The sequence below is a fragment of the Sciurus vulgaris genome, assembly GCF_902686455.1.
Source record: "Sciurus vulgaris genome assembly, chromosome: X".
Lineage (NCBI taxonomy): Eukaryota > Metazoa > Chordata > Mammalia > Rodentia > Sciuridae > Sciurus > Sciurus vulgaris.
In genome coordinates, this window is record NC_136471.1 from 70,267,306 (window position 1) to 70,294,941 (window position 27,636).

General features: G+C 33.8%; 1 protein-coding gene and 1 pseudogene across 7 annotated transcripts in view; both read right to left on the bottom strand.

Annotated features, from left to right (window-relative positions):
* Positions 1–9,783: 9,783 nt before the first annotated feature.
* LOC306650791 (sodium/hydrogen exchanger 2-like) overlaps positions 9,784–27,636 on the bottom strand; it is a 48,865-nt gene continuing 31,012 nt past the window's right edge. For 3 of the 6 annotated variants that reach the window (XM_079123105.1, XM_079123106.1, XM_079123107.1), the window contains 2 exons: positions 21,506–21,640; positions 9,784–10,212 (listed from right to left, as the gene is read on the bottom strand). In XM_079123105.1, coding sequence (XP_078979231.1) covers positions 10,147–10,212; positions 21,506–21,640 — 201 coding nt within the window. In that variant the 3' untranslated portion in view covers positions 9,784–10,146. Of the gene's footprint in view, positions 10,213–21,505; positions 21,641–23,159; positions 23,243–27,636 lie in introns of all 6 variants that reach the window. The other 3 variants (XR_013761019.1, XR_013761020.1, XM_079123108.1) reach the window with 2 other exon arrangements.
* On the bottom strand, positions 11,182–11,916 carry LOC306651105 (translationally-controlled tumor protein-like; annotated as a pseudogene). The gene has a single exon. The product of its transcript is annotated as a translationally-controlled tumor protein-like (transcript).

Below are 27,636 nucleotides of genomic sequence, written 5' to 3' on the forward strand. Positions count from 1 at the left end.
TTTATGCTCCATTTGGGTACAATGTGTCAAAATGTATTCTACTGTCAAGTGTAACCAATTAAAACAAATAAAATAAATAAAAATTTTAAAAACACCAAATAATAGCAAAAGAAAAAAACTGAGTCAAAATGGGCAACAAATGATTCTCAAAAGATTTCCTACAAAGGATTATCACATACAAGAAAAATGTTCAACATCACTTATCACCAATAAATGAAAACCTAATTCACAATGAGATGTCAACTCTCCCTGTAAGAATGCCTAATATCAAAAAGGCTAATTTTAACAAGTGCTTGTGAAGATGTGGAGAAAAGGGAACCACAGAACAAAATCATAGAATGTTTAATAGAACCATTATGGAAAACGGCATGGAATCTCCACAAAAAATCAAAAATAGAATCACCAAAAAAAAAAAAATCTAACAATCTCATTACTGGATATATATTAAAATAAAATTAAATCAGTATATCAAAGAGATATACGTATAAACTTCTATGTTCATTGTAGTGATATTCACCATACCCAAAATATAGAAACAACCTAAGTGTCCACTAGTAGATAAATACCTGTAGAATATATATACAATGAAATACTATTCAACCATAAACAATTAGACTCAGTCATTTGCAACCACATAGGTGGAACTGAAAATTATTAAGCTAAATGAAATAAGTCAAGGAAAGGAAGATAATTACAGCATGGTCTCATTTATATAGAGAATTTAATTTTTTTCTCATAACATTTGAGAGTACAGTGGTGGTTACCAGAACTGGGAAGGGTAGGTGGGAGGAAGCAATAAGGAAATGTTGATTAGTGGATACTTAGTTATAGTACAATCTTACTATAGTAAGAACTTCTTGTGGTCTGTTGCATAGTAGAGTGAAGATATACAATAATAATGTACTGTATAATACTGTATGTTTCAAAAAGCTGGAGGAAGCATTTCTGAATAATTTTACCCCCAAAATGATAAATGTTTGAGGAGATGAAAAATTTCATTTCAAATGAGTATTACACAATATATGAATGTACCAACATATCATATGGCACCCCATAAGTATGTACAAATTATGATTTTTATGTATTATTTGAAATTAATTTAAATTTTAATAAATGAATTTGAAATAAATAATAAATGGAAAGTAATTATTATCAAAGAATAAAGCATGGCAAGGCAAAACTAGAAAAAGGTCTAAAACCCATGGGATATGAAAATGGAAAGTCATCATGTTCATTTTTAAAATGGTACATTCCACTTTATAAACGCACATTAAATATTTCTGAAAGATAAAAGATAAAAGAAGAAAACAAAAGTATAAATAATCTTATTGAGAAAGATCAGTGGAGTACAGGAAGAGGATTGAGGGGGAAGGAGGAAGGATGGGTTAAGGGGTGAGCAGTGGAATGAATCAAATCTAACTTTTCTATGTACATATATGAATATACCACAGTGAATCTCATCATTATATGTATTCAAAAGACCCTAATTTAGAAAAAAAACTTTAATTTTTTTAAGTAAATAACAGAAAGAACAGTAGAGTAGAGGGAAGGTAACAAGGAAATGGGATTAAGGAAGTTTTGGGACCTGAATTAGAGCAAATCACATTCCATGCTTTCATAATTAAGTCAAAATGAATCCTTATGTTATGTATAACTAAAAAGAACCAATAAAAATACTTAAGTTGTATTAAATCATTTAAATAGTTCCTTCATTAATGTGATGAAAGTCTTTACATTTCAAATTCATTTACGAGAGACAGCTTCTCAGCATTCCTGGATTTTCCTATGATAAAATTAGTGATGACAAATAAAGTCCCATTTTATCAACGAGTTTTAAGATTTTTCTCTTTCAGCTGTCATGGTAATAAACAAAATAAGACATAGTAGCACCAACTGCAAAGACCCCTCTTTTAGGGTTAGAAATAAATGTGCTCAATTTTAAAAAATAGTTAAATATTTATTTCATATAAAATAATATCAATCTTTCCCAAAAATTCCCTGATAAGCATTTATGGATAGGGAGCATATGCCTAGATTATGTAATGCCTAAATATCTTCTTTTTAAATAAACATATGGTAAATTTAGTAAAATTGAAAATTGTATAAATTCTCACAGCTTTGACTTCAAGTTTTTATTATTTTTTTGTCCTTCTTTAACATCCGAATTCTAATGGTTCCATCTTGTGGTGATAATCAGAATAGGTTCTCCATATTATGTGCTTTATTTTTTCTATAAAATTCCTAAAATTAAAGCAACCCTTAAAAAGTACAGAAACTTAGTTATTACAGATGTATTTAAATATCTTTACCTGGCCCTCAAGTAATTCATAGCTAGTAAGAAAGAAGGGCAACTTAGGCAGACATTCCAATAGACTATGATTGGTATGAAAAGATTTGCACAAGGGGCAGTAACCGCAGAAAGGATCCTAATTCTTATCAACTCTTGAGAAGGTCAGGTTAGAAAATGATACTATTTGGTTTAACTTTGGGGATTTGAGTTAGATTCTAAACTATGGCTACATAAGAAAGAAACCAAATGTCTGGAGCCAGATGTCTCTTTTTGAGGCAGAATGACAAATCTTCAAAACTGGGATTAGGGACATCAGGATGATACAAATATCATGAGTCAAATTTGAGAGGTAACCAACCATTACTTATCCAGAGATGATCCAAGAGAAGAGAAATAGGTAGAGAGAGGCAAAGATGGAGTAGTGCAGAAAATTTCTAAAGGCAATAAATAGCTAGTGAAATGGTAAACAGAAGGGAGACAGGGTATACACTTCCAATCCAAATGATATTATAATTTCATCCTTTGAGGCACTATTTTGAACCACATATACAGTAATATTAGGCAAAATAGTAAAAACTAAAATATATATTCATGTAACAAAGGCAAGTATTTTCTGTGAATCATAAATAAAAGAGAAATGCATAATAATGAGTAAAACTAAACAATGACCTGCTGCTCTCTTGAGCTCAAAATTGGATAGAAGATGTAGGAATTAATCTGTAACATGGTCCTAGGAGTTGAAAGTGCTTGATATATGTAAATGTGGGCTAGGGACCCTTATATAGTACATAGTAACTAAGAGGAATAAGGAATGGTTCTAGAAACAAGGAATAGAAACAGGAGTAGCCGCACTTACTATGCCAAATGACCCAGTAGAGTACTTTGTGTCACTGTCTCTGAAAATCTGGGTTCTGTAGGATTAGAAGTCCTAAATACTACATTATGTATTTTTGCCTGGTATTAAAGAAATGGTCCGAATGAACTATAACTCACAGCTGTGACATGTCTCTTTGAACTACTTATGTCCAGAGAACCCCATAATTAACCCATATATGTATGATAAACTAATCTTCACAAGGGTGCCAAGAATACATAATGGGGAAGATATGACTTCTTTAACAACAGAATTCAAAAATGAGGTATGCAGGGGTTGAGGATTTAGCTCAGTGAGAGAGCACTTGCCTAGCTCATGCAAGGCCCTGAGTTCAGTCCTCTGTCCTGGAAAAAGAAAAAGAAAATAGAAAAAGGAAAAAAACAGGATATACACACAAAAAAGTGAAACTGGACTCTTATCTTACACCAAACACAAAAATCAACACATAAAGAACCACATATCTAAATGTAAGAGCTCAAACTATAAAGCTCCAAAACTGAAACATAAAAGGAAACCTTTCTGGTATTAATTTTGGCAATTATTCCTTGTATATAGCACCAAAAGTACAAGAAATAAAAGCAAAAATTGACAAGTAAGATCACATAAAACTCAAAGGCTTCTGTACACAAAAGGAAAATGCAACATATGTAGTGGAATAAAACTTGTACAAACTGAACATATGATAAAGTGTTGGTATCCAGAATACATAAAAATTCAAAGAACTCAATAGCAAAAGCAAACAACCTGATTTTATCAAGTCTCAGCAGATACAAAAAAAATGGATATAATTCTTTGCATTTATCAGATCACTATAAATTGAAATTACAAGTCAACTGCAAGAAAACCATGGGAATTACCTAAACCTATGAATATTAAACAATATGATTTTGAAAAACCATTCAAATGGATCAGAGAGTGAATTCAGGGAGAAATTAAACTAGAATAAAATGATGATAGACAACATACCTGATATCTGGGACACCATGAAGGCAGTTGTAAGGGGAAATTAAGCAGCTGTGAGTGTGTCCATTAAAAAATGAGATCCTAAATAAACAACCTGGTGTTTCATTTCAAGGTTCTAGTAAAGGAGAACAAACTATTTCCAAAACATGTAGAAAGCAGAAAATAGTAAGAGCTGAAATCAATGAAATAGAAAAATTAAAAATTAAAAAATATTAAACAAAGAATTGGTTCTTCAAATTGGTTCTTTAAATAGATAAACATAATTGATAAACTCTTAGTCAATCTAAAACCAAAAAGATAATACACAAATAAAAAAATTATATACTTAGTGTACAATGTAATGTTTTGATATATGAATATACAGTGAAATGATTATCACAAGCTAATTTATGCATTATTTTTTGTTACATTTTTTGAAAGAGACAGATAGAGGAGACAGAGAGCATATGATAATACTTAAGATGTACTTAGAAAATTTCTTATATACAAACATTATTAACCATGCTGTTACTGTTGGCAAATGATAAGATCCTACATTTAGAAATCTCAAAGAACTCCACCAGAGGACTTCTAGAGTTGATAAATTCAGCATAGTAGCAGTATGCAAAACCAATATGCAAAAATAAATAATTTTATGTAAACCAATAATCAATCAACTGTAAAAGAAATGAGGAAAACAACTCCATTTACAGTAACCCCCCGAAAATATAACTTTCTAGGAATAAATCTAACCAAAGCAGAGTGAGATCTATACAATTAAAATTACAGAACATTGAATAAAGAAATTATAGAAGACGTTAAAATATGGAAGACTCCAATGTTCCTAGATAGACAGAATTTCTTTTTCTATTTAAGTTGTTGTTTATTTACTTACTTTTATTGTAAACAAATGGGGTACAACTTGTTCTTCTGGTTGTACATAAAGTAGAGATGATTTGTGTAATCATACATTTACATAGGGTAATGATGTTTGATACATTCTATTTTTTCCTTCCCCCAATCCTCCCACCCCTATTTTCCTTCCATACAGTTCCTCCTTCCTCCATTTTTGCCTCCCTCCCACCCCAAATTCTGTATCATCATTCGCCCATTGGTTTTTTGAGATTAGCTTATCTCACTTAGGAAAATATTCTCCAATTTTATCCATTTGCCTGCAAATGCCATAATTTTATTATTCTTTATGGCTGAGTAATATTCCATTTTATATATATATACCACAGTGTCTTTACCCATTCATCAGTTGAAGGGCATTTAGGTTGGTTCCACAATCTGGCTATTGTGAATTGAGCAGCTATGAACATTGATGTGAATGCATCATTGTAGAATGCTGATTTTAAGTCCTTTGGATATAGGCCAAGAGTGGAATAGCTGGGTAAAATGGTGGTTCCATTCCAAGTTTTCTAAGGAATCTCCACACTGCTTTCCAGAGTGGCTGCACTAATTTGCAACCCCACCAGCAATGTATGAGTGTACCTTTTTCCCCATATACTTGCCAACACCTGTTGTTGCTTGTATTCTTGATAATCGCCATATTAATTGGGGTGAGATGGAATCTTAGGGTAGTTTTGATTTGCATTTCTCTTATTACTAGAGATGTTGAATATTCTTTCATATATCTGTTGATTGCTTGTACATCATCTTCTGTGAAGTGTTTGTTCATTTCCTTAGCCCATTTGTTGAGTGGGTTATTTGTATTCTTGGTGTAAAGTTTCTTGAGTTCTTTATATAATCTGTTAATTAGTACTCTACCTGAAATATGAGTGGCAAAGACTTTCTCCACTCTGTAGGCTCTGTCTTCACATTGCAGATAGTTTCTTTTGCTGAGAGAAAGCTTTTCAGTTTAAATCTATCCCAGTTATTGATTCTTGCTTTTATTTCTTGTGCTATGGGAGTCCTGTTAAGGAAGTCTGATCCTAAGCTGACATGTTGAAGATTTGGACCTACTTTTTCTTCTATAAGATTCAGGGTCTCTTGTATGATTCCAAGGTCCTTGATCCATTTTGAGTTGAGTTTTGTGCAAGGTGAGAGATAGGGGTTTATTTTCATTCTGTTGCATATGGTTTTCCAGTTTTCCCAGCACCATTTGTTGAACGGGCTGTCTTTTCTCCTTTGCATGTTTTTGGCACCTTTGTCTAGTAAGAGAAAATTGCATTTATTTGGATTTGTGTCCATGTCCTCCATTCTGTACCATTGATCCAACTGTCTATTTTGGTACCAATAAAATGCTGTTCTTTTTACTATTGCTTTGTTGCATAGTTGAAGTTTTTGTATTTCGATACCCCTTGCTTCACTCTTCCTGCAAAGGATTGCTTTAGCTATTCTGGGTTTCTTATTCTTCCACATGAACTTCATAATTACTTGCTCTATTTCTGTGAGGTACATCATTGGGATTTTAATTGGAATTGCATTGAATCTGTATAGCACTTTAGGTAGTATGTCCATTTTGACAATATTAATTCTGCCTATCCAAGAACATGGGAGATCTTACCATCTTCTAAGGTTTTCTTTAATTTCTTTCTTTTGTGTTCTGTAGTTCTCATTGTAGAGGTCTTTCACCTCTTTTGTTAGATTGATTCCCAAGTATGTTATCTTTTCCAAGGCTATTGTGAATGGGGTAGTTTTCCTAACATCTCTTTCTGAGGATTCATCACTTATGTATAAAAATGCATTCAATTTATGTGCATTGATCTTATATCCTGCTACTTTACTTAATTCACTTATGAGTTCTAAAAGTTTTCTGTTGGAATTTCTGGGTTCTTCTAAATATATAATCATGTCATCAACAAATAGGGATAGTTTGAGTTCTTCTTTTCCTATTTGTATCGGTTTAATTTCTTTGGTCTGCCTAATTACCCTGGCTAGAGTTTCGAGGACAATGTTGAATATAAGTGGTGAAAGAGGGCATACCTGCCTTGTTCCAGTTTTTATGGGGAATGTTTTCAGTTTTTCACCATGATATTAGAGTGATATCAGCCATGGGGTTAGCATAGATAGCATTTACAATGTTAAGGAATGTTCCCACTATCCCTATTTTTTCTAGTGTTTTGAGCATGAAGGGATGATGTATTTTATCAAATGATTTTTCTCCATATATTGAAATAATCATGTAATTTATGACTTTAAGTTTGTTGATATGGTGAATTACATTTATTGATTTCCAGATGTTGAACCAGCCTTGCATCCCTGGGATAAAACCCACTTGATAATGGTGCACTATCTTTATAATATATTTTTTATGTGATTTGTGAAAAGTTTGTTGAGAATATTTGCATCAATGTTCATTAAGGATATTGGTCTGAAATTTTCTTTCTTCAATGTGTCTCTGTCTGATTTAGGTTTCAGGGTGACATTGGCTTAACAGAATGAGTTTGGAAGGTTTTCCTCCTCTTCTATTTCATGGAATACTTTGAAGGGTACTGGAATGAGCTCTTCTTTAAAGGTTTTGTAGAACACGGCTGAGAACCCATCTGGTCCCGGACTTCTCTTTGTTGGTAGGCTTTTGATGACTTCTTCTTTTTCATTACTTGAAATTGATCTATTCAAATTGTGTATGTCCTCCTGCCTCAGTTTAGGTAATTCACATGTCTCTAGACACCTGTTGATGTCTTTGAGACTTTCTATTTTTTTTTTTAGTATGGATTTTCAAAATAGTTTCTATTTATGTTTTGTATTTCAATCGTGTCTGTCATGATATTTCCTTGTTCATTCCAAATTTTAGTAATTTGTTTTCTCTCTCCTTCTCTTTGCTAGTGTGGCTAAGGGTTTATCAATTTTGTTTATTTTTTCAAAGAACCAACTTTTTATTTTGTCAACTTTTTTGAATTTTTCTTTTGTTTCAATTTCATTGATTTCAGCTGATTTTTAACTATTTCCTGTCTTCTACTACTTTTGGTGTTGCTCTGTTCTTCTTTTTCTAGGGATTTGAGCTGTAGTGTTAGGTTGTTTATTTTTTTATTTTTTCTTCTTTCATTGAATGCGCTCCATAAAACAAATCTTCTTTTGAATACTGATTTCATAATGTCCCAGAGATTTTGATATGCTGTTTCTTTGTTCTCATTTACCTCTAAGAATTTTTCAATTTCCTTCCTGATATCTTCTGTGAGCATATTATTTAATCTTCAATTGTTGGAGTAGTTTCTGCTTTTACTCTGTCATTTATTTCTAATTTCAATCCATAATGATCTGATAAAATACAAGGTAGTATCTCTATCTTCTTATATTTGCTAACAGTAGCTTTGTGGCATAAAATATGGTCTATTTTAGAGAAGGATCCATGTGCTCCTGCGAAGAAAGTGTATTCACACTTTGTTGGATGGTATATTCTATAAATGTCTGTTAAGTCTAAATTATTGATTGTGTTACTGAGATCTATGTTTTCTTTGTTCAATTTTTATTTGGAAGATCTGTCTAGTGGTGAGAGAGGTGTATTAAAGTCACCTAGTTTTATTGTGTAGTTGTCTTTTTGATTCCTAGAATTGAGAAGGATTTGTTCTGATATCCGTATTGGTTTCCCCCTGAATGTAATTTGGTTCTTTTCTCTCGCAGCCTTTAAAATTTTGTCTTTATTTTGTATGTTAGGTATTTTCATTACAATGTGCCTTGGTGTGGGTCTGTTGTAATTTTGTATATTTCGAGTCCTATAAGCCCCTTGTACTTGATTTTCCATTTCATTCTTCAGATTTGGGAAATTTTCTGATATTATATTTCATTGAATAGATTGTTCACTCCTTTGGTTTGTTTCTCTGTGCCTTCCTCTATCGCAGTAACTCTTAAATTTGGCCTTTTCATGATATCCCATAATTCCGGTAGATTCTGTTCACGATTTCTTACTATCTTCTCTGTTTGGTCAACTTTGTTTTCAGGATTAAATATTTTGTTTTCAGTGTCTGAGGTTCTGTCTTCCAGGTATTCTATCCTATTGGTTATGCTTTCTATGGAGTTTTTAATTTGGTTTATCATTTCCTTCATTTCAAGAATTCCTGTCTGTTTTTTTTCAGTATCTCTAACTCTTTATTTAAATGATCTTTTGCTTTCTGCATTTCTTTTAACTGTTGATTGGTATGATCATTCAAAGCCTGCATTTTCTCTTTCTTCTCATCATTTGCTTCTCTGATGATTTTAATTATGTACATTCTGAACTCTCTGACATTTCTTTTGCCACGCTGTCATTGGATGTTATTGATGTAGCATCTAGGTTTGTTTGGGACATTTTCTTCCTTTGTTTTCTCATATTGCTCAGGTATCTTCTCCTCTAGTAGTGAAACTCTGTGATATTGCAGATTTCCCCTATTGACTTAAGGTGTCCCTGTGGATTTTCTATAACTCACCTCCTAACTTTCAGTTGCCTGAAGTCTTGGAGGATCTTGATAATGTGGTGCTCACTAGAAAGCTGCCCCTCTAGGGGTGGTGGCCTTCAGGTGGTGTGTATTCCTTGTTAGTGGGCAGAGGTGCCTACACTTGTTGACCGATGGTCAGCCAAAGGGGGACTAGACTGCGGGCTGGGGCATGGCTGGTCTGGGCCTGTGTCACTGATTCTTCTGCCCTGGTGGGAAAGCCTCATCCAGCAGGGAAGACTCACCAGGCAGCTCTCCTCTGAGAATTTCCCTTTATTCTGGAACTACCACCCTGAGAGGGAGTCTGTCATTGGGCAGCCTTGTTCTGAGAAGCTGCCTGCAGTCCGGGCCTGCCTCCCAGGCCGGGAGGGCCTAGCTCTGCGTGGAAGCCATTCTCTGTGCAGCCCTCCTCTGCAACTTTCCTGGTTGTCGGGGTTCACCACTCCAGTGGGGGAGTCTCGCTAGGCAACTTTTCTCGACAAAGTTCCCTACATTCTGGGACTACCGCCCTGGCTGGGGAGTCTCGCCCAGTGGGAGAGACTCACCCAGTGGCTCTGAGTTGGTCCCAAGTCTCTCAATACCTCCTCTTCCTGAATCCTGAGTTCTGGAGCAACATGAGATGCAGTCACCCTCTAGTCTGCCATTTGGTCTCTCAGAGGTAGAATTTATTTATCAATATGGCCATACTACCAAAAATAATCTAGTGATTCAATGTCATCCCCATCAAAACACCAATGACATTCTTCACTAAACTAGAAAAAGAAACAGACATAAAATTCACATGGAAGAACCAAAATAGTCAAAGCAATTTAAGCAAAACAGCAATACTAGAAGCATCATAATACCTGATTTCAAATTATACTACAGAGCCGTGGTACAAAGACAAAAAAAAAAAAAAAACCCACGTCATTGGCATTATAGCAGAAATAAAGATCAATGTAATAGAATAGAAGACACAAAGTTAAAAACACATATATACAGTCATATGTTCCCATCAAAAGATGCCACAAATGCATGTTAGAGAAAATATTATATTTTTTGGCTATTTTTATTTCTTCCCTTCAGAAATGTCTGCTTAGATCATTTCCCCATTTATTTATTAGGTTATTTTTTTAATGTTAAGATTTTTGCTCTTTATGTATATCTCTATTCTGTATATCAATCCTTTTTTGGAGGACTAGCTGGCAAAGTTTTTCTCCCACTCTAAGTACTTTGATCATGCTCTTGTTTCCTTTGCTCTGTACAACATTTTAAGTTTGATGGTACCTCATTCATTGATTCTTTTTTTTTTTTTTGGTACTGGGATTGAGTTCAAGGGCACTCAACCACTGAGTCACATCCCCACATTCCCCAGCCCTATTCTGTATTTTATTTAGAGACAGAGTCTCACTGAGTTGTTAGCACCTGGCTTATGCTGAGGTGGGCTTTGAACTTGAGATCCTCCTGCCTTAGCCTCCCAAGCTGCTAGGATTACAGGTGTGCACCACCGTGCCTGGCCCATTCATTGATTCTTAATTTCATTTATTGAGGTTTATTATTCCTTATTCCTTATTATTTTACTTCTGGAGTCTTATTAAAGAAGTCAGAGCTTGTGCCAAATGTAGGAGTGTTGACCCTATGCTTTCTTGTGGTTGCAAAATGTTTATGGTTTAATTCCTAGGTATTTGATGCACTTTGAGTTGAGTTTTGTGCTGGGTGAGAGATAAGAATGTAGTCATATTCTACATATGAATATGCAGTTTTCCCAGCAAAATTCTTTTCAAGTTTAAATGCACTTTAGTTTTAGACAACCTACATGACATACTTAAAAAACAATGCCCTCCCTCCAAATAAATCATGGTTAAAATAAATGTGCTCAAGATGATATCAGTTCTATTTGGCTGAAGTACTGGTGTTGTGTGGATGACAAGCAGCAGCCATTCAGGATGACAGATGATAGATCCAAATAACCACCAAATTTGTTAGCATTTTCCATTGCTAAACCGTCTTTAAAGAAAATCATATATGGGGTTACACTATCCTCACAGTAGTCCAGGAGTGCAATCATGCCATCTGGATTCATGTTTTTAACCAGTAAAGAAGTGATACTTTTTGAAATCAGCAAGGATGTGCTTGCTTGTTCTATAGCCCCTATCATAAAATGTTTCATTCTCTCTGGTCTCGGTTTTTCAATTTTGCCTTTGATTGATTTTTTTGATGTAATCTTTGATGTACTTGTATGCTTTTTTGTGAAACTGGTTTCCTGCAAGTGATGGTTCATGATGAAATCAACAGCAGTGATCACTGTGCTTTTGTTACCTTCACCCTCAGGTCCTTCATCAAGGCATTTCCACCAATGAGTGAGTGAGTCACTATTGTTTCCCTCTGTCCTACTGACTATGTTGCCCTCCACATCCAGGCACAGCCTCATGTGTGATCTCCCAGATCTTGTAAACTTCAGAGAACATCTCATCATGGCTGATGATCTCTCAAAAGATAAATCATGGTGGCTACTGGAAGGAGATGGTGGGGATTCTAGTTTAGCAGGAACCCAGAGCTCGGAGTGAGCACAGTGTAGCCCAGTGGCACTTGTGGTGAGGGGAGAGTGCGTGGGAAAAAAAAATCAGCACCATTATTGAAAAAGTTAATCTTTTCACTCCTCTTGCTAAGGATTACTTTTGCTATTCTGGATTTCTTATTCTTTCCAAATGAATTTCATGATTGCTTCTTCTATTTCTATGAGCTATGTCATTGGGATTTTAATTGGAATTGCTTTGAAGCCATATAGTGCTTTTGGCAGCATGGCCATTTTGTCAATATTAATTCTGCCTATCCAAGAACATGGGAAAAATTTCCATCTTCTAAGGTCTTTAGTTTCTTTCTTTACTGTTTTGCAGTTTTCATTATAGAGGTCTTTCACCTCTTTTGTTAAATTGATTCCCAAGTTTTTTTTTTTTTTGAGACTGTTGTTAATGGGATAATTTTATGAATTTCTCTTTCAGAGGATTCATCACTTAAGAATAGAAATGCATTAGATTTATGTGTGAATAACAACTTCTATGTTAACATTTCTCTTCGTCTAACCTATTCTACAAACAGTAAATTTTGACACAGAAGAAATATTATGTAAATGGGGGTGGCAAAGATGGAGGGACAGAAAATTATATAGCAAAACATTATTATTTATTTTCTGAAGGTAAAGAACCAATAATAATATAGATAAACACAGAGACACACAATCCTGCTCTTAAGTTTCATACTGCAAGATTCATAAGACAAACATCATTTTTCTTTTTTTGCAGGACTGGGGATTGATATCAGGGCTTCACACATGCTAGGCAAGTGTTCTTCCACTGACCCACACCTCAGTCTACCATCATAATTTTTTCATATTGTAAATTATGAAACATTAAATCTGACATTTCCAGGTCTGTCTTTTAACAACGTATTTATTTTAGAGATTTTTATTTATGACTCATAACTCCCAACCTAGCTCACAGTTAACTGATAAATAAAATTATACAACATCACACAAAAGTGTATGAAGTATGACTAAAAAGATTCCATAAATTGAATAAACTTTCAGAAACAGATTATTAAAAATGAAGTTAATAAGTGTTCATGTATTCAGAGCAATGCTATATGCATGGTAATGATAATAGTAAAAATGCATTAAGTGTTAATTATGTATCAGAAATTAATTTTCTTACATATATTATGTTTAATCCTGAAATAATTATTCCAGAGAAAATTATTATTCCTATTTTTCAGATAAATAAACCGAGATTATCTACATTGTGTACAACCAAAGAAATGAAAAGTTGTACCCCATTTGTGTACAATGATACAAAATGCAGTCTGTAAAACTAAAAAAAATTTTAATAAAAAAACCCACCAATCTTATACCTGAGAGATCTTGCATTTAAACTCAATCTAAATCGAGATTATGTATGCTTAACTAATATGCTATACTTGCACTTAATTAAATTAATTGACAATTTAATGATGGAAATCAAGTACACAAGGAGAGCACTGATCTATTACTTTGTTGCTTATACATGCCCTATATTGGTTGCTTTGAGTTTATATCCTTAATATAATCAATATGAATATTTTAGTCTATACTAAAATATTGTTTCATAGATCCAAAAACTATCAAACCTGTCCTGAACTTTTAATCTCACTTCTGGGCTCTGTTACTTTGTTTTGATTTGAACTTTGCGTTGCAGTATCCACCTTAACTCCATATTTCTACTCAACTGAGATAGCACATGAGCACCATCTTTATTAACAGTTTTACAATGGTAGCTACACTGGGATATTGAGTACTCTAGAATGAGATACTTATTAAATATTTCCAAATATGTAAACTTGACTCTGGTTCAAGGCAGCTTCTGAAATCACTGATTTAAAAATTGGTTCAAATATATGCATAATTCTTCTGTAACTTCCATGCCCTGACACAAATACAGGTGTTTTCTAACATTAGTTTTATATTGTCACACACTGCATTCAGTACCATGAGCAAACCAACTGTGGTAGTTGTATCTATAATACAGGCTATGTTTTAGGTATACTATCTTAGCAACAACATTATTACTGTTCTAAAACTACCTGATCCAAATAAAAAGATGATGAATATATAAGAATGTCTCTCTGCACCAGAATATTCAGATTTATAGCTAAAAGGAAGTTTATCTTTGTCTCCAGAGTGGCAGTTACTGTCTTATCATGATGTATTTTGGTGTATCAGATAGTTTAAAAAACCAAGCCCTGCTTTGATATGCCTGAGAACCAAATGATTCACTGCAATGATTTATAGAGTAGGACATGCTACATCACTTCATTCATTCATATAAATGTGTTTCATCATATACTTCTTGAGTATCTATATTGAATGTATTTGATTCCTGAGTCTTTGGATAATGACCTCATTTTCCTTATTCCCAGTTTTTTTCATCCATCTGTGAAATGGGCATAATAATATCAATGTCAAACTGTATTGTAAGGGTTAGATAATATAAAATGCTTATAATATTGATTGAAAGATAAATGTCACTTATCACCATATCATCATAATCACTATGTGTTAGGCAGTATTTTCAGGTACTGGAGATAGAATAGTAAAAAAGACAATCATAATCACCTATCTTATGGAGTTTAAAATGTAGCCCACAAAGACTATACATTAAGGCCAATGAAATACTGCCTTGCTTTTCTCCTGGTTTCCTTATTCTACTGGCTGAAGACTAACATCTTGATTTTTGCTTAAGAAACATAAACCTTGAACTTCACCTCCAGGTTTTGCCACTAATATTTCTTGAGGGCCCTTCAGACTCACGTTCAAAGTATCTGCCTCTATTATGTGCATCATAAATCAACATGGTAGCTGAGCATGGTGGTGCATGCCTGTAATCCCAGCATCTCCAGAGGTTGAGTCAGGAGAACCATGAGTTGAAAGTCAGTCTCAGCAACTTAGTGAGTCAATAAGCAATTTAGCAAGACCTTGTCTCTAAATTAAATATTAGGGGCCTTCAGAAGATGAGGGAACAAAGAGATCACTTCCTTAGATGAGCCATGGCATGAAACCAAGAAAAGCAGAGAGGTAGCTTCTCAGCAAGGAGGGTGAATAGAAAAAATTAAGGGGGACTTTGCTGGAATTTAATACTTGACACTCAAAACAGATCAGGGATTCAGGAGATTGAATATAATATTGAAGGAATACCCTACAGCAGCAGCCAGAGGCACAAGCCAAAATGGTCCCTTTGCAAACCCAATAAAGTGATAAGGGAATCAGAGGAACACGTGTTTGGGGAAGACTGAGGTGTGTCTGGGTATGGACAATTTAGATAATCAAAGACATTTCCCAGGCTGCTGCACAGTATCCTGGTACATGAAAGAAACCACATCTCTCCCACCAGCTTTCAGAGGACAAAGGAAGGAACCATTTTGCAGCCTCAGTGCAGCCCCCACAGTGGCTAAGGGAGCTGACTTGTGGCAGACCCAAATCTGGTCCAAAGAACAAGCCTGGCAAACCCACAGTGCATGACAGAAAGTGGGCCTAAGTAACCAGGAGAAAAGCAAGCATGAAGAGAGGTTTACACAAGGGATAGCTGATCCTGGAAACCAACCCAGTTTCTACCTACCCGCTCCAATCTGACTCTTTGCAGAACCAACTGGGAGAGAAGCACCTGACCAGGAATTCAAAAGGGCAAGAGTGAGAGAGAGAGAGTTTGGAGAGTAAGCCTGTGACCTGGGATCATGGATTCTGCAGGTGACTTAGTGAAATAATTGACTCCTATATCAAAGGAGTGGAACCCAAAGGAGATTCCAGGGGTACAGCCTTCCAGCATGGACCAGCAATTGGTGAACTTTGGAGGTGTGCTGATTTAAAATCTCCAGACCAACTGGCATTCAACAAAGAGTCAGGAGTATACCTAAGCCTACACTCCACCTCCAGGAGTTCACCCTAGCAACCCTACCCTGAGGGTAAAGTAAATGTCACACCTCATAGAGGAAAAGAGAAACTAAAATCTTTTGATCCCCAACAAAAATAATTCCCCAACTTTGCATTGAGATTTTCCCCCCTCACGTTTGCACCATTATTGAAAACAATTATTTGTTATGGATCAGTTTGTTGAGAACTAGTATGTCTGATTAGGATATTTCAGTTTTGTTTCATATTCTTTTAGTTTTCCTTTTTTTTTACTTTTTCTTCTTTCTTCAATTTATATATTTTTACTTTATATATAATTTTCTCTTACACACTTATCTTGATTGTCTTTCTCTCTTTTCTAACAATCAACATCTATTGCTCCCTCTTCCACTCTTTCCTTAATTTTTTACTTTAATCTTCTCCTTACTCATAATCATCACATCCTACACATCTTCTATCCTTAACCAATACTCAAAATTGTGAACCCTCTAGCAAACTTACTGTTTTTATTGTAGGCAATAGCTGTGCATATCATTTCTGTTTATTGTGACAAAACTTAAGATGTCTTCACAGGAGTTATTTGGGTTAAGGGTGTATATTTGTATTGGTTGCCGTTATCATTTGTCTGCCCCTTTACAGCAAGGTACTGGAAAACTTAAGGGACATGATAAGTCTACAGGGTAGAAACTGTGTGGTCTCATACTGCTAGTTGTTTACAAAAAAAACAACATGAAAAAACAAGGGAACAAAGTGCCCCAAACAAACCAAGATGCTCCAATAATAGAATCCACGACACCACAGTGGACGAAACATCAGAGAAGGAGTTTAGAATGTACATATTTAAACTGACCTGCAATATGAAGGACAACTTAAGGAGTGAAATCAGGGAGAATATACAGGAGGTGAAAGATCACTTCAATAAAGAGATAGCCAGAGATAGACATCCTGAAAACCAAGCAAAAATCCTTGAATGAAGCAATCAATAAACCAAATGAAAAATTCAATGAAGAGTATGACCAACGGACAGAGGTTCAGGCAATGAAGACAAAAAAAATATATAATCTTGAAAATAAAGTGGACCATGGAGAGAAGATGTTAAGACACCATGAACAGAACATCCAAGAAATATGGGACAAATTGATAAGATCAAATTAAAGATTTATCAGGATCGATGAAGGCATGGAAATACAAACCAAAAGAATATAAAATAGTATCAGACAATTTCCCAAACGTAAACAATGAAATGGATAATCAAGTACAGGAGGGTTAAAAGATTCCAAATATTAAAAAAAAATACAGCAGACCAACACAAAATCACATTATGAAAATGTCTAACATACAGAATAAGGATAGAATATTAAAAACTGCCAGAGGAAAAGGTCAGATTACATGTAGCGAAAACCAAGTGTGGATCTCAGATGACTTCTCACTCCATACACTGAGATCTAGGAGGTCCTAGAATAATACATAAAATCTCTGAAAGAAAATGGATGCCAAGCAAGAATATATACACAGTAAAATTAAGCTTCAAATTTGACAATGAAGTGAAAACTTTTCATAATAAACAGAAGTTAAAAGAATTCACAACTGGAAGCCTACACTATAGAATATCTCAGAAAAATATTTAATGAATGAGAAATGAAAAATAAAAATGGAAACTAGCAAAGGGAAGAACTACATTAAAGGAATATTCAATCAAAGAAGAAAGTAATTAAAATGAAAAACCACAAAAAACAAAATGATTGGGAATATGTCATATTTCAATGATAATTTGAATGCAAATGGCCAAAATCCATCAATCAAAAAATATAGATTGGCAGATTGGATTAAAAAACAAGACCCAAAAATATGCTGTCTCCAAGAGGCTCACCTAATAGGCAAAGACGGTCACAGAGTGAAATGAAAAAAATAGGAAAAATCATATTACTCACATGGATATAGGAAACAAGCAAGAGTTTCTATCCTCATACCAGAGAAACTGGACTTGAAGCCAAAGTTAATCAGAAGGTAAAAATAAGGCATTTCATACTGCTTAAGGGAATTATACATCAACAAGACATAACAATCATAAATCTTCCTGCCGCAAACAATAGGAGCATCTACGTACATGAAATAAACCATTCACAATTTCAAGAATCAAATAGACCACAACACAATAATACTGGGTGGCACATCTCTCTTATCACTGGATAGGCTCTCCAAACAAAAACCAAAAAAAAGAAAGCATACAGAATTAAATAATACAATCAATAATTTAGCCTTAACAGACATATAGAGAGTATTTCATCCATGAGCGTCTGAATAAACTTTCTTCTCAGTAGCACACAAATTCTTCTCTAAAATACACCATATCTTAGGCCAAAAAGAAACTCTTAGCAAATACAAAAAAATAAAGATAATGCCTTGCCTTCTATCAGATCATAATGGAATGAAATTAGAAATCAATGACAAAATAAAAAAATAGAAGCTAGTATAACACCTGAAGACTAAATAATCTACTATTGAATGAAAAATGGATAGCAGAAGAAATCAGGGATGAAATTTTTAAAAAAATCTTAGAAGTAAATGAGAATAGCAACACAACATATCTAAATTTTGGGGACAGCATGAAGGCAGTTCTAAAAGAAAAGTTCATGGCATTGAGATCATCATTAGAAGAATAGAAAATCACCTAATATATTACCTAACATTATATCTCAAAGCCCTAGAAAAGGAATAAATCAAAACCAAAATCAGTAGAAGACAGTAAATAATTAAAATCAGAACTGAAATCAATGAAATGGAAACAAAAGAAACAACTCAAAAATCAATAAAACAAGTTGGTTCTTTGAAAAAATAAATAACATTGATAAATCCTTAGCCACACTAATGAAGAGAAAGAGAGAGAAAACTTAAATTACTAAAATTCAGGATGAAAAAGAAATATCACAACAGAAACTACTGAGAAATAGAAGATATCCAGAAACTATTTTGAACATGTATACCCTAATAAAATAGAAAATCTTGAAGACACTGAAAGATTTCTAGAGACATATTACCTACCCAACCTGCAACAGGAGAACATAGACAATATAAACAGATCATTTCCAAGCAATGATATAGAAGTTGCCACCAAAAACCTACAAACTATGAAAAACCCAGGACCAGATGAATTCTCAATCGAGCTCTACAGGACCTTCAAAGAAGAATTAATACCAGTACTCCTCAAATTATTCCATAAAATAGAAAAGGAGGGAACACTTCCAAACTCATTCTATGAAGCTAGTATCACCCTGATACCAAAACCAGATAAAGACACATTAAGGAAAGAAAACTCAGACTAATATCCCTGATGATCATAGATGCAATTATTTTTAATAAAATTCTGACAAATGACACACAAAAACATATTAAAAAGATAGTGCACCACAATCAAGTGGGGTTCATCCCAGGGATGCAAGGTGAGTTCAACTTGCATAAATCAATAAATGTAATTCATCACACCAATAGACTTAAAGAGAAGAATCATATGATCATCTCAATGGAGGAAGAAAAATCATTTGAAAAAATACAGCAACCATTCATGTTCAAAACATTAGAAAAACTAGGGATAGTAGGGACATGCGTATACATTGCAAAAGCTATATATAATAAACTCAAGGCCGTTATCAATCTAAATGGAGAAAAACTCAAATCATTTCCTCAAAAAACTGGAAAAAGATAAGGATACCTTCTTTCATCACAAGTATTCAACATTGTCCTTGAAACTAGCCAGAGTAATTAGAAGAAAGAAATTAAAGAGCTATGAATAGGAAAAGAATTCCTCAAACTATCCTTATTTGCTAATGACATGATTCTATATTGAGAAGACCCAAAAAACGCCACCATAAAACTTTGTGAGCTGATAAATGAATTCTGCAAATTAGCAGGATATAAAATTAACACAAAAATCAACTGTGTAACTACACACCAGTGATGAATCAACTGAAAGAGAAATTAGGGAAACTACCGCATTCACAATAGCCTCAAAAATTACATACTTGGGAAGAAATCTTACTAAAGAGGTGATAGATCTCTACAATGAAAACTATAGAACACTAAATAAAGAAGTAGAAGAAGAACTTAGCAGGTGGAAAGATCTCTAATGTTCTTGGATGGGCAGAAATAACATTGTCAAAATGGACATACTTCCAAAAATGCTATATAGATTTAATGCAATTCCCATTATAAACCCAATGATGTTCTTCATAGAAATAGAAAAAGCAGTCATGAAATTTATTTCAAAAAGTAAGAGACTCAAAATAACCAAAGCAATCCTTAACAAGAAAAGTGAAGCAGGAGGTATCACAATACCAAAACTTAAATTATACCACAGAGCTATAGTAACAAAAACAGCATGGTACTGGCACCACAACAGACATGTAGACCAATGGTACAGAATAGAAGACACAGAGTAAATCCACATGAATGTAAGTATCATGAACTTGACAAAGGTGCCAAAAACATACATTGGAGAAAAGAAGCCTCTTCAAAAATGGTGCTCGTAAAACTGGAAATCCATATGTAGAAAAATGAACTTCAAACCCTATCTCTCACCATGCACAAAATTCAACTGAAAGCTGATCAAAGACCTAGGAATTAGACTAGAGACCCTGTACCTAATAGAAGACAAAGTAGACCCAAATGTATATTATGTCAGCTTAGAACCTCGCTTTCTTACCAAGACTCCTAAAGTGCAAGAAGTAAAATCAAGAATCAACAAATGGGATGAATCAAATTAAAATGATCCTTTGCAGCGAAGGAAACAATCAAGAACATTAAGAGAGAGACTACAGAATGGGAGAAATTCTTTGTCACCTGTACCTCAAAGCAAACCTGTACCTCCAGGATATATAAAGATCTCAAAAAACTTAATTAACATTAAAAAAACACAAAAAATCCAGTCAATATATATGTAAAGGCACTGAACAGACTTTGCAGAAGAAGAAATATGATCAGTCAACAAATATATGAAAAAATATTCATCTCTAGTAGTTAGAGATATACAAATTAAAACTATACTGAGATTCCATTTAACTCTAATCAGAATGGCAATTATCAAGAATACAAGTGACAGTAAATGCTGGCAAAGATGTGGGAAAAAGGTACACTAATACACTGATGATTGGACTACAAATTGGGGCAACCACATGTGGCTCAGTGGTAAAGTGCTCCTGTGTTCAATCCCTTGTGCCAAAAAAAGTAAATAAATAAAAATAAAATAAATAAATAAACATGGTAGTTAACAGGTAGTATTTTTAGATGAGGAAATTAAAAATATCACACACACAAGAAATATTAATGGGTTATTTACTTAATACCTACAGCCTAAGGTCCTGTTATCTGGTAATACTTATTTCAAAGGCTGAAACTGAGGTCTCCCAGAGCTACATCAATAATAATTTGTGACTAGGATACAACAGGATTTCCACTTTCCCTGTAAAGACCTGTTTACTAACTATTTTGTTTTGGTTTGTTTTTAAGTGATATTAATACTATTTGAGTTTCAACAGAACTATAGTTCTGGTACAGAGGAGTGAAGCTGTCTAATAAGAGAGAGCTACAACAGAAGAACTACAAGAAAATGGACACAACTTTAAATAAAAACATACCTCTTTTTGAGATTGATCAGAGTCACGTCGAGAAAGACTCAGTTGCAGGCTCTTGTGTCGGCGAATGAGAATTTCCTTTACCTGTTCTGCTGTTCCCATTTCTCCTGGAAGGGTATATCTGTTATATGCTGGAGCCTGGTCAAAATATACAACACCGAGATTTCAGAATTAAAGTACCAACAACATGAAAAAATTTAAACAACCTACACATAATTGAAATTGATATCAACTTCTAAAGTATGATAGGTATTAGAGTTCTTCAAAGATTCAAGAAGGTATTGATCTCTTTTATTCTTTATATATTTCTACTGGGCTAAGACCATAAGGCATATTTCTCAGGAAAAATCATTAAATATATCTCTACTTTAAAAAATTCATAAATATGTAACTGCAAAAAACCCTATATTTTAAATAAATCCATACTTTTTAATACATCATGCCTTTAGAGATTTGTGTGGTATTTTTGAAACTATGTATACATCAAAATTTTGATGGCTGGATTAGATTAATGTTAAAACTTAACAATTATTTTATTATCTTTTCCAAAAGAAAATATAAACCATAAAGTACTTAAAAATATGTTACCTCTAGATGGAAAGAAGAAACAGGGTGGAAGCAGAAAGGGATGAGAGCTACACTTACATAAATTATCTAATAGTGTATTTTCAACTGCAAAACCAAATTCAAATTTTATATAATAAAAGGAAATCTAAATTAAAAAAGACTTGAAAACAAACTGAGTTTAAGGAAAGATTAATTAACAGAGATCATATCTAACCTCTCTCCTAAAACAACCAAAGCATGGAAAAAGTATAGAAAACAATGGTTTGTAACAACTAAGTAACTGATTAATAATAATAATCAAAAATTCATAATTAATCAAGTGATTAGAAAAGTGAAAGCAGAAAAATGGAAACAAAGGAGGTAAGCCCTACAATTACTCCGTCTTACTGCTTTGGGAGATTTCCCATGCTGTGATGCAGGAAGTGAAAGCAGTAAAATGGGTTTTTTTACAATGATGAACTATTCCATTCATTAACAGAACATAAGAATATTTAATAAGTTGTATGTGTATAAACAAAGCTTTAAAATATGTAAACAAAATCTGAATCATAAGTAATAATAAACAAATCTAAATTTTAGATTTTACAACGCCCTCCCTCCACTTCCTCCTCCTCCTTCTTTTTCTTCTTTTCTCCCTCTCTTGCTCTCTCTCTCTCTCTCTCTCTCTCTCTCTCTGAAGATCTCATGCACTGTGTAAACAGAAAATCAACAATAGAGAAAACCTGAATACCACTATTAGTTACATTCACCTAATTGACAAATGTAGATCATTCCATCCAACAAAAATAGAATACATTTTCCTTAATGGAGTATACAGAGCATTGACCAAGATACATCCTATTTTAAGCTATTAAAATACATTCAAAGTATCCAAGTAACACAATTTGTATTCTCAGATGAGAGTGGAATTAAATTCCAAATTAACAACATAAAGATTTTATTACCAAATATTTGGAAACCTAATAGAATACACTAAACAATCAATAATTCAAGAAATATTTATTAAGGGAAAATATAAATTATTTTGAACTGAATTAAATTTAAAACATAATATACCAAAATTTGTGAGGTGCTATTAAACCATATTTACAGAGAAATTTCTTGCATTAAGCACCTGCAACAGAATAGAAGAAAGATCTAAAATGAACCACTGCAGCTTCTAATGTTAAGAAACTAGGAAACAAATGATCAATTGAAATCAAATACCAAAAAGGAAAAATAGAGACAAGTGTGGAAATTAATGAAATTGAAAATAGAAAAATGATAGAGAAAAATCAATACAAATATTTGATCTGTGGGGTCATTAATATTAATAAACCTTTATTCAAGTTTATCAAGGAGACAAAAGATATAAATTCCCAATATCAGGATGACATCACTATAAATTCTATTGCAATGTAAACAATAATAAGGGAATAGTTTGAACAACTTTATGCTGACAAAGAAATGACAACTTATATAAAGCTGACAGGGAGGTCTAATCAGTGTAATGAGGCAAAAAACATTTGAAATGCATGTCAAAGACAATAAGAAGTATTAAAATTGTGTCAGTTGTTTGTAGAGGACATCATCATCTATATAGAATATTTAATGTAAAATAAAAATATCCTATTCAAGGCCTGGCACAGTGGCACACACCTGTAATCCCAGTGGTTCAAGAGGCAGAAGCAGGAGGATCTTGAGTTCAAAGCCAGCCTCAGCAAAAGTGAGGCACTAAGCAACTCGATGAGATCAACTCTCTAAATAAATAAAAAATAGGACTGGGGATGTGCCTCAGTGGCCAAACTCCCCTGAGTTCTATCCCCAGTACCCCCCCAAAAATATATCCTATTCAAATAAATAAGTGATCTTAGCAAGATTATAAAATATGATATCAATATTTTAAAGTTTTCTTTCTATATCTCAGGAAAAAGTAACATGAAAAAGTTAAAATAATATTTACAAGAACATCAAAAAATTTGAATACATAGGTATGAATTGTACACTGAAAAATCATTACTGAGATAAAGAAGACATAAAAATGGAGACATATAAGATACACCATATTTATGATTTAAGAATCTGTTGTTGAGATATCAGTTCTTTCCAACTGATCTGTAGATTTAATGCAATAAAAATGGAAATTTCATCAGGCGAAGTGATGTAAGTTAATAGGCAACAGGGAGTTCAAAGGACATGCACCTCTACAAAGACAGAAAAATCAAGTAAAAACTATCTAAATCTACTTTTCAAGAATTCTCGAAATTAGTTGAAGGGTCATCACCACCAAGTAAATCGCAACTTAAGAAAAGGGCCACTTAAAAATGATACCAAAACTTTGTGGCATTTTTATTTGCCCTTGTCCCATGCCTCTTCACATCTCTGTATTGATCTTAGAGATCACTTAGAGACAGTCTCAGGATGGATCTCCATATTATCCCATTTTATGTTATTATAAAAATGCTAGAGACTGAGTTCTTTATACAAAACAAGAGGTTTACTTAATTCACAGTTCTGGAAGTCTAAGAACATGGTGCCAATTTCCTGACTGTATCAAAACACAGCAGAAAAGCAGAAAGGGAACCATTCACATGCAGAAAAGCTTAAGTGTTTGGGGTGGCCTCAGTTTATAAAAACATTGTCTTATAAGAACTAACCCATTTCAGAAGACTGGCATTAATCTCTTTATAGGACAGTACTCTCACAGTCTAATTATTTTCCACTAGGCCCTGCCTCAAAAATTCCACTACTTCTCAATGGTAGCACACTGAGGACCAAGCTTCAAATACAAGAAAATTTGGGGAACATATTAAATTCATATCCAAGCAATATTATACCTTTATTCTATTTCCAGAGAAAGCAGAAAGGCCCTTAATCTCTAAGAATTATATTTGCATACGCTAGCCTATCTAGGGTTGCATTAACTGAAAAATGCAGTTGCCTTTGTATTGCATAAATGAGAATTACACAGAGTGTGAAAGTGGCTCTTTAGAGGTGATTCTCAAAATTATTGCAAGGCAAATGAAAAAACTGTTTCTGTGTCAAAAATATGGTGGAGGCAAAAACTGAAAATATACATCAAAAGTGTAGGAGACAAAAAAACTCAGATTTCCTTGAAAGATTACATCATTCAAATTATCAGCATATATTAGAGTATATAGAAAGCCACAAAGCTGGGCCAGGTGGCACACACTTGTAGTCCCAGAGACTTGGGAGGCTGAAGCAGGAGGATTGTGAGTTCAAACCCAGCCTCAGCAACTTAGCAAGGCCCTAAGCAATTCAGCAAGGCCCTGTCTCTAAAAAATATTTTTAAAGGGCTGGGGATGTGGGTCAATGGTTAAGCACTCCTGAGTTCAACCCCTGGTACAAAAAAAAAAAAAAAAGTAGAAAGTCACAGGCATACAAAGGAAAGGATGTATGCACAGAAAAAAAAATAAGAAAACTTGAAGTGTTTACCTCTAGCTGATGTGTACACCTAGCTCCAGAAGACACTGAATGCTAAGACATACTTACAAACAACTTGAGTAAACATTTATATAGTGTTCCAACACAGGACCAATCTACAAAGACTGTGACATATTTTTACCTCATATCAATTTTTTTCTGACTTTTTTTCCCCACTTATGGCATTCTTGGAATCTCTGCCTGTACACTAGCTAAAAGCAGGTTAAATGCACAAGGATTTTAGAACTTGCATATGACAAAGACACCACTTTAAGAGTTAATCAGAAGAAGGAGGAGGAGAAGGAGGTGAAGGAGGCGATGGCAGATATAGCCCATAGAAAACAACAGCGAAGTTCTGGAGAAGGACAGGGAAGAATCTTATTTCCAGAATTGCTGTATTATAATATTTGAAATGTCCAGCTTTAAACAAAAGTATAAGCCATTCACAAAATAAACTAACAAACTATTAGAGAGGAAGCACATGGGTTGGACTTAAGAGATGAAGAATTTACATCAACTGTTTCACATATAGTGAAAGAGATAAAGGAAACTATAGACAAAGGAATGATGGGAAATGATGGAATGATTTAAAACTAGATAGTATTTTAAGAGTTTGAAATTATAAAAGGGACTACAACAAATATTCTGGACCTGAAAAACAAAGCTAAAATGGTAAAAAGAAAATTGAAAATTAAGATTTTTAATAGCATGTTTGAGCAGGTAGAAAAAATAAAATTCTTGAGAAGAAATGATTGAAATTATCAAACCTCAGGGACAATATCAAGAATACCAACATATGCATAATGGGAGTTTTGGAAAGGAGAAAAAGAAGGGGAGGAAAAATATTTGAAAATATAGTGGTAAAAACATATTTGGTAAGATAAACAAATCTACATATCCATGAAACTCAATGGACTCTAAAAAGGAGAAACTCAAAGACATTCACACTGAAATAGATTGTAATCACATTGACACAGATAAAAATGAACAGTGAATCTTGAAAGCAGCAAGAGAGGAGTGACTCATCATGTCCAAATAATCCTCAACTCTTCACAGTAGACATGTACTGGAATCAGCCTATATACCTTTCAGCAGAAAAATGGATGAAGAAAATGTGGTATATATGCAAAATGACATATAATTCAGTCATACAAAAAATTAAATCATGTTATTTGCAGGAAAATGGATGGAACAAGAGCTATCATGTTAGGCAAAATAAAGCAACCTCAGAAAGACAAGTATCATGTGTTTTCTCTCATATGTGGAATCTAGAAAAAATAAAGAAGACATGAAAATAGAAGTGAATAAAAGGAATGGTGTTTAAGAGAGGGTGTTACTAAGCAGATGAGGACATATAATGGAGGGTGGGAGGGGTTAGCGTTAGGGTTAGGGTTAGGTTTAGGGTTAGGGTTAAGGAGGGTGGTAAGAATGGAGGAAGGAAGGACTGTATAGAGGGAAAAGAGGGGTGGGAGGGGTGGGGGGGAAGGGAAAAAAATAACAGAATGAATCAGACAACATTACCCTATGTAAATTTATGATTACACAAATGGTATGCCTTGACTCCATGTACAAATAGAGAAACAACATGTATCCCATTTGTTTAAATAAAAAAAAAAGAGAGGGTGTTACTAAATTTGGATATGATTTAAGTACATTATATGCATGTATGAAATTGTCACACTAAAACCTGTTATTTTATACAATCAATGTATTCTAATAATTACAATAAAAGGATCAATAGTCAGTTGATTACTCATCAGAAAACATGGAGACTAGATTCAATGCTCTGACATTTTTAAGCTGTTGAAATAAAATAATTAAGCAAGAATGCTATATTGTTGTTTATACATTGGGCTGGGGTTGTAGCTCAGCGGTAGAGTGCTCACCTAGCACATATGAGGCACTGGGTTCGATCCTCAGCAACACATAAAAATAAATAAATAAAATGAAATAAATGTATAAAAAAAAGAAGAAAAACTTAAGAATTTCTCAGATGAACAAAAAACTGAGGGAATGCACTGATAATAATCCTCCTCCTTAGGAAAGGCTAAAGATAACACTTCAGATAGATATATAAAAATATTAGGCAGGGATTTGAAGTCATAGGAAAAATAAAGAATTCCAATGAAGGTGAATTACACAGG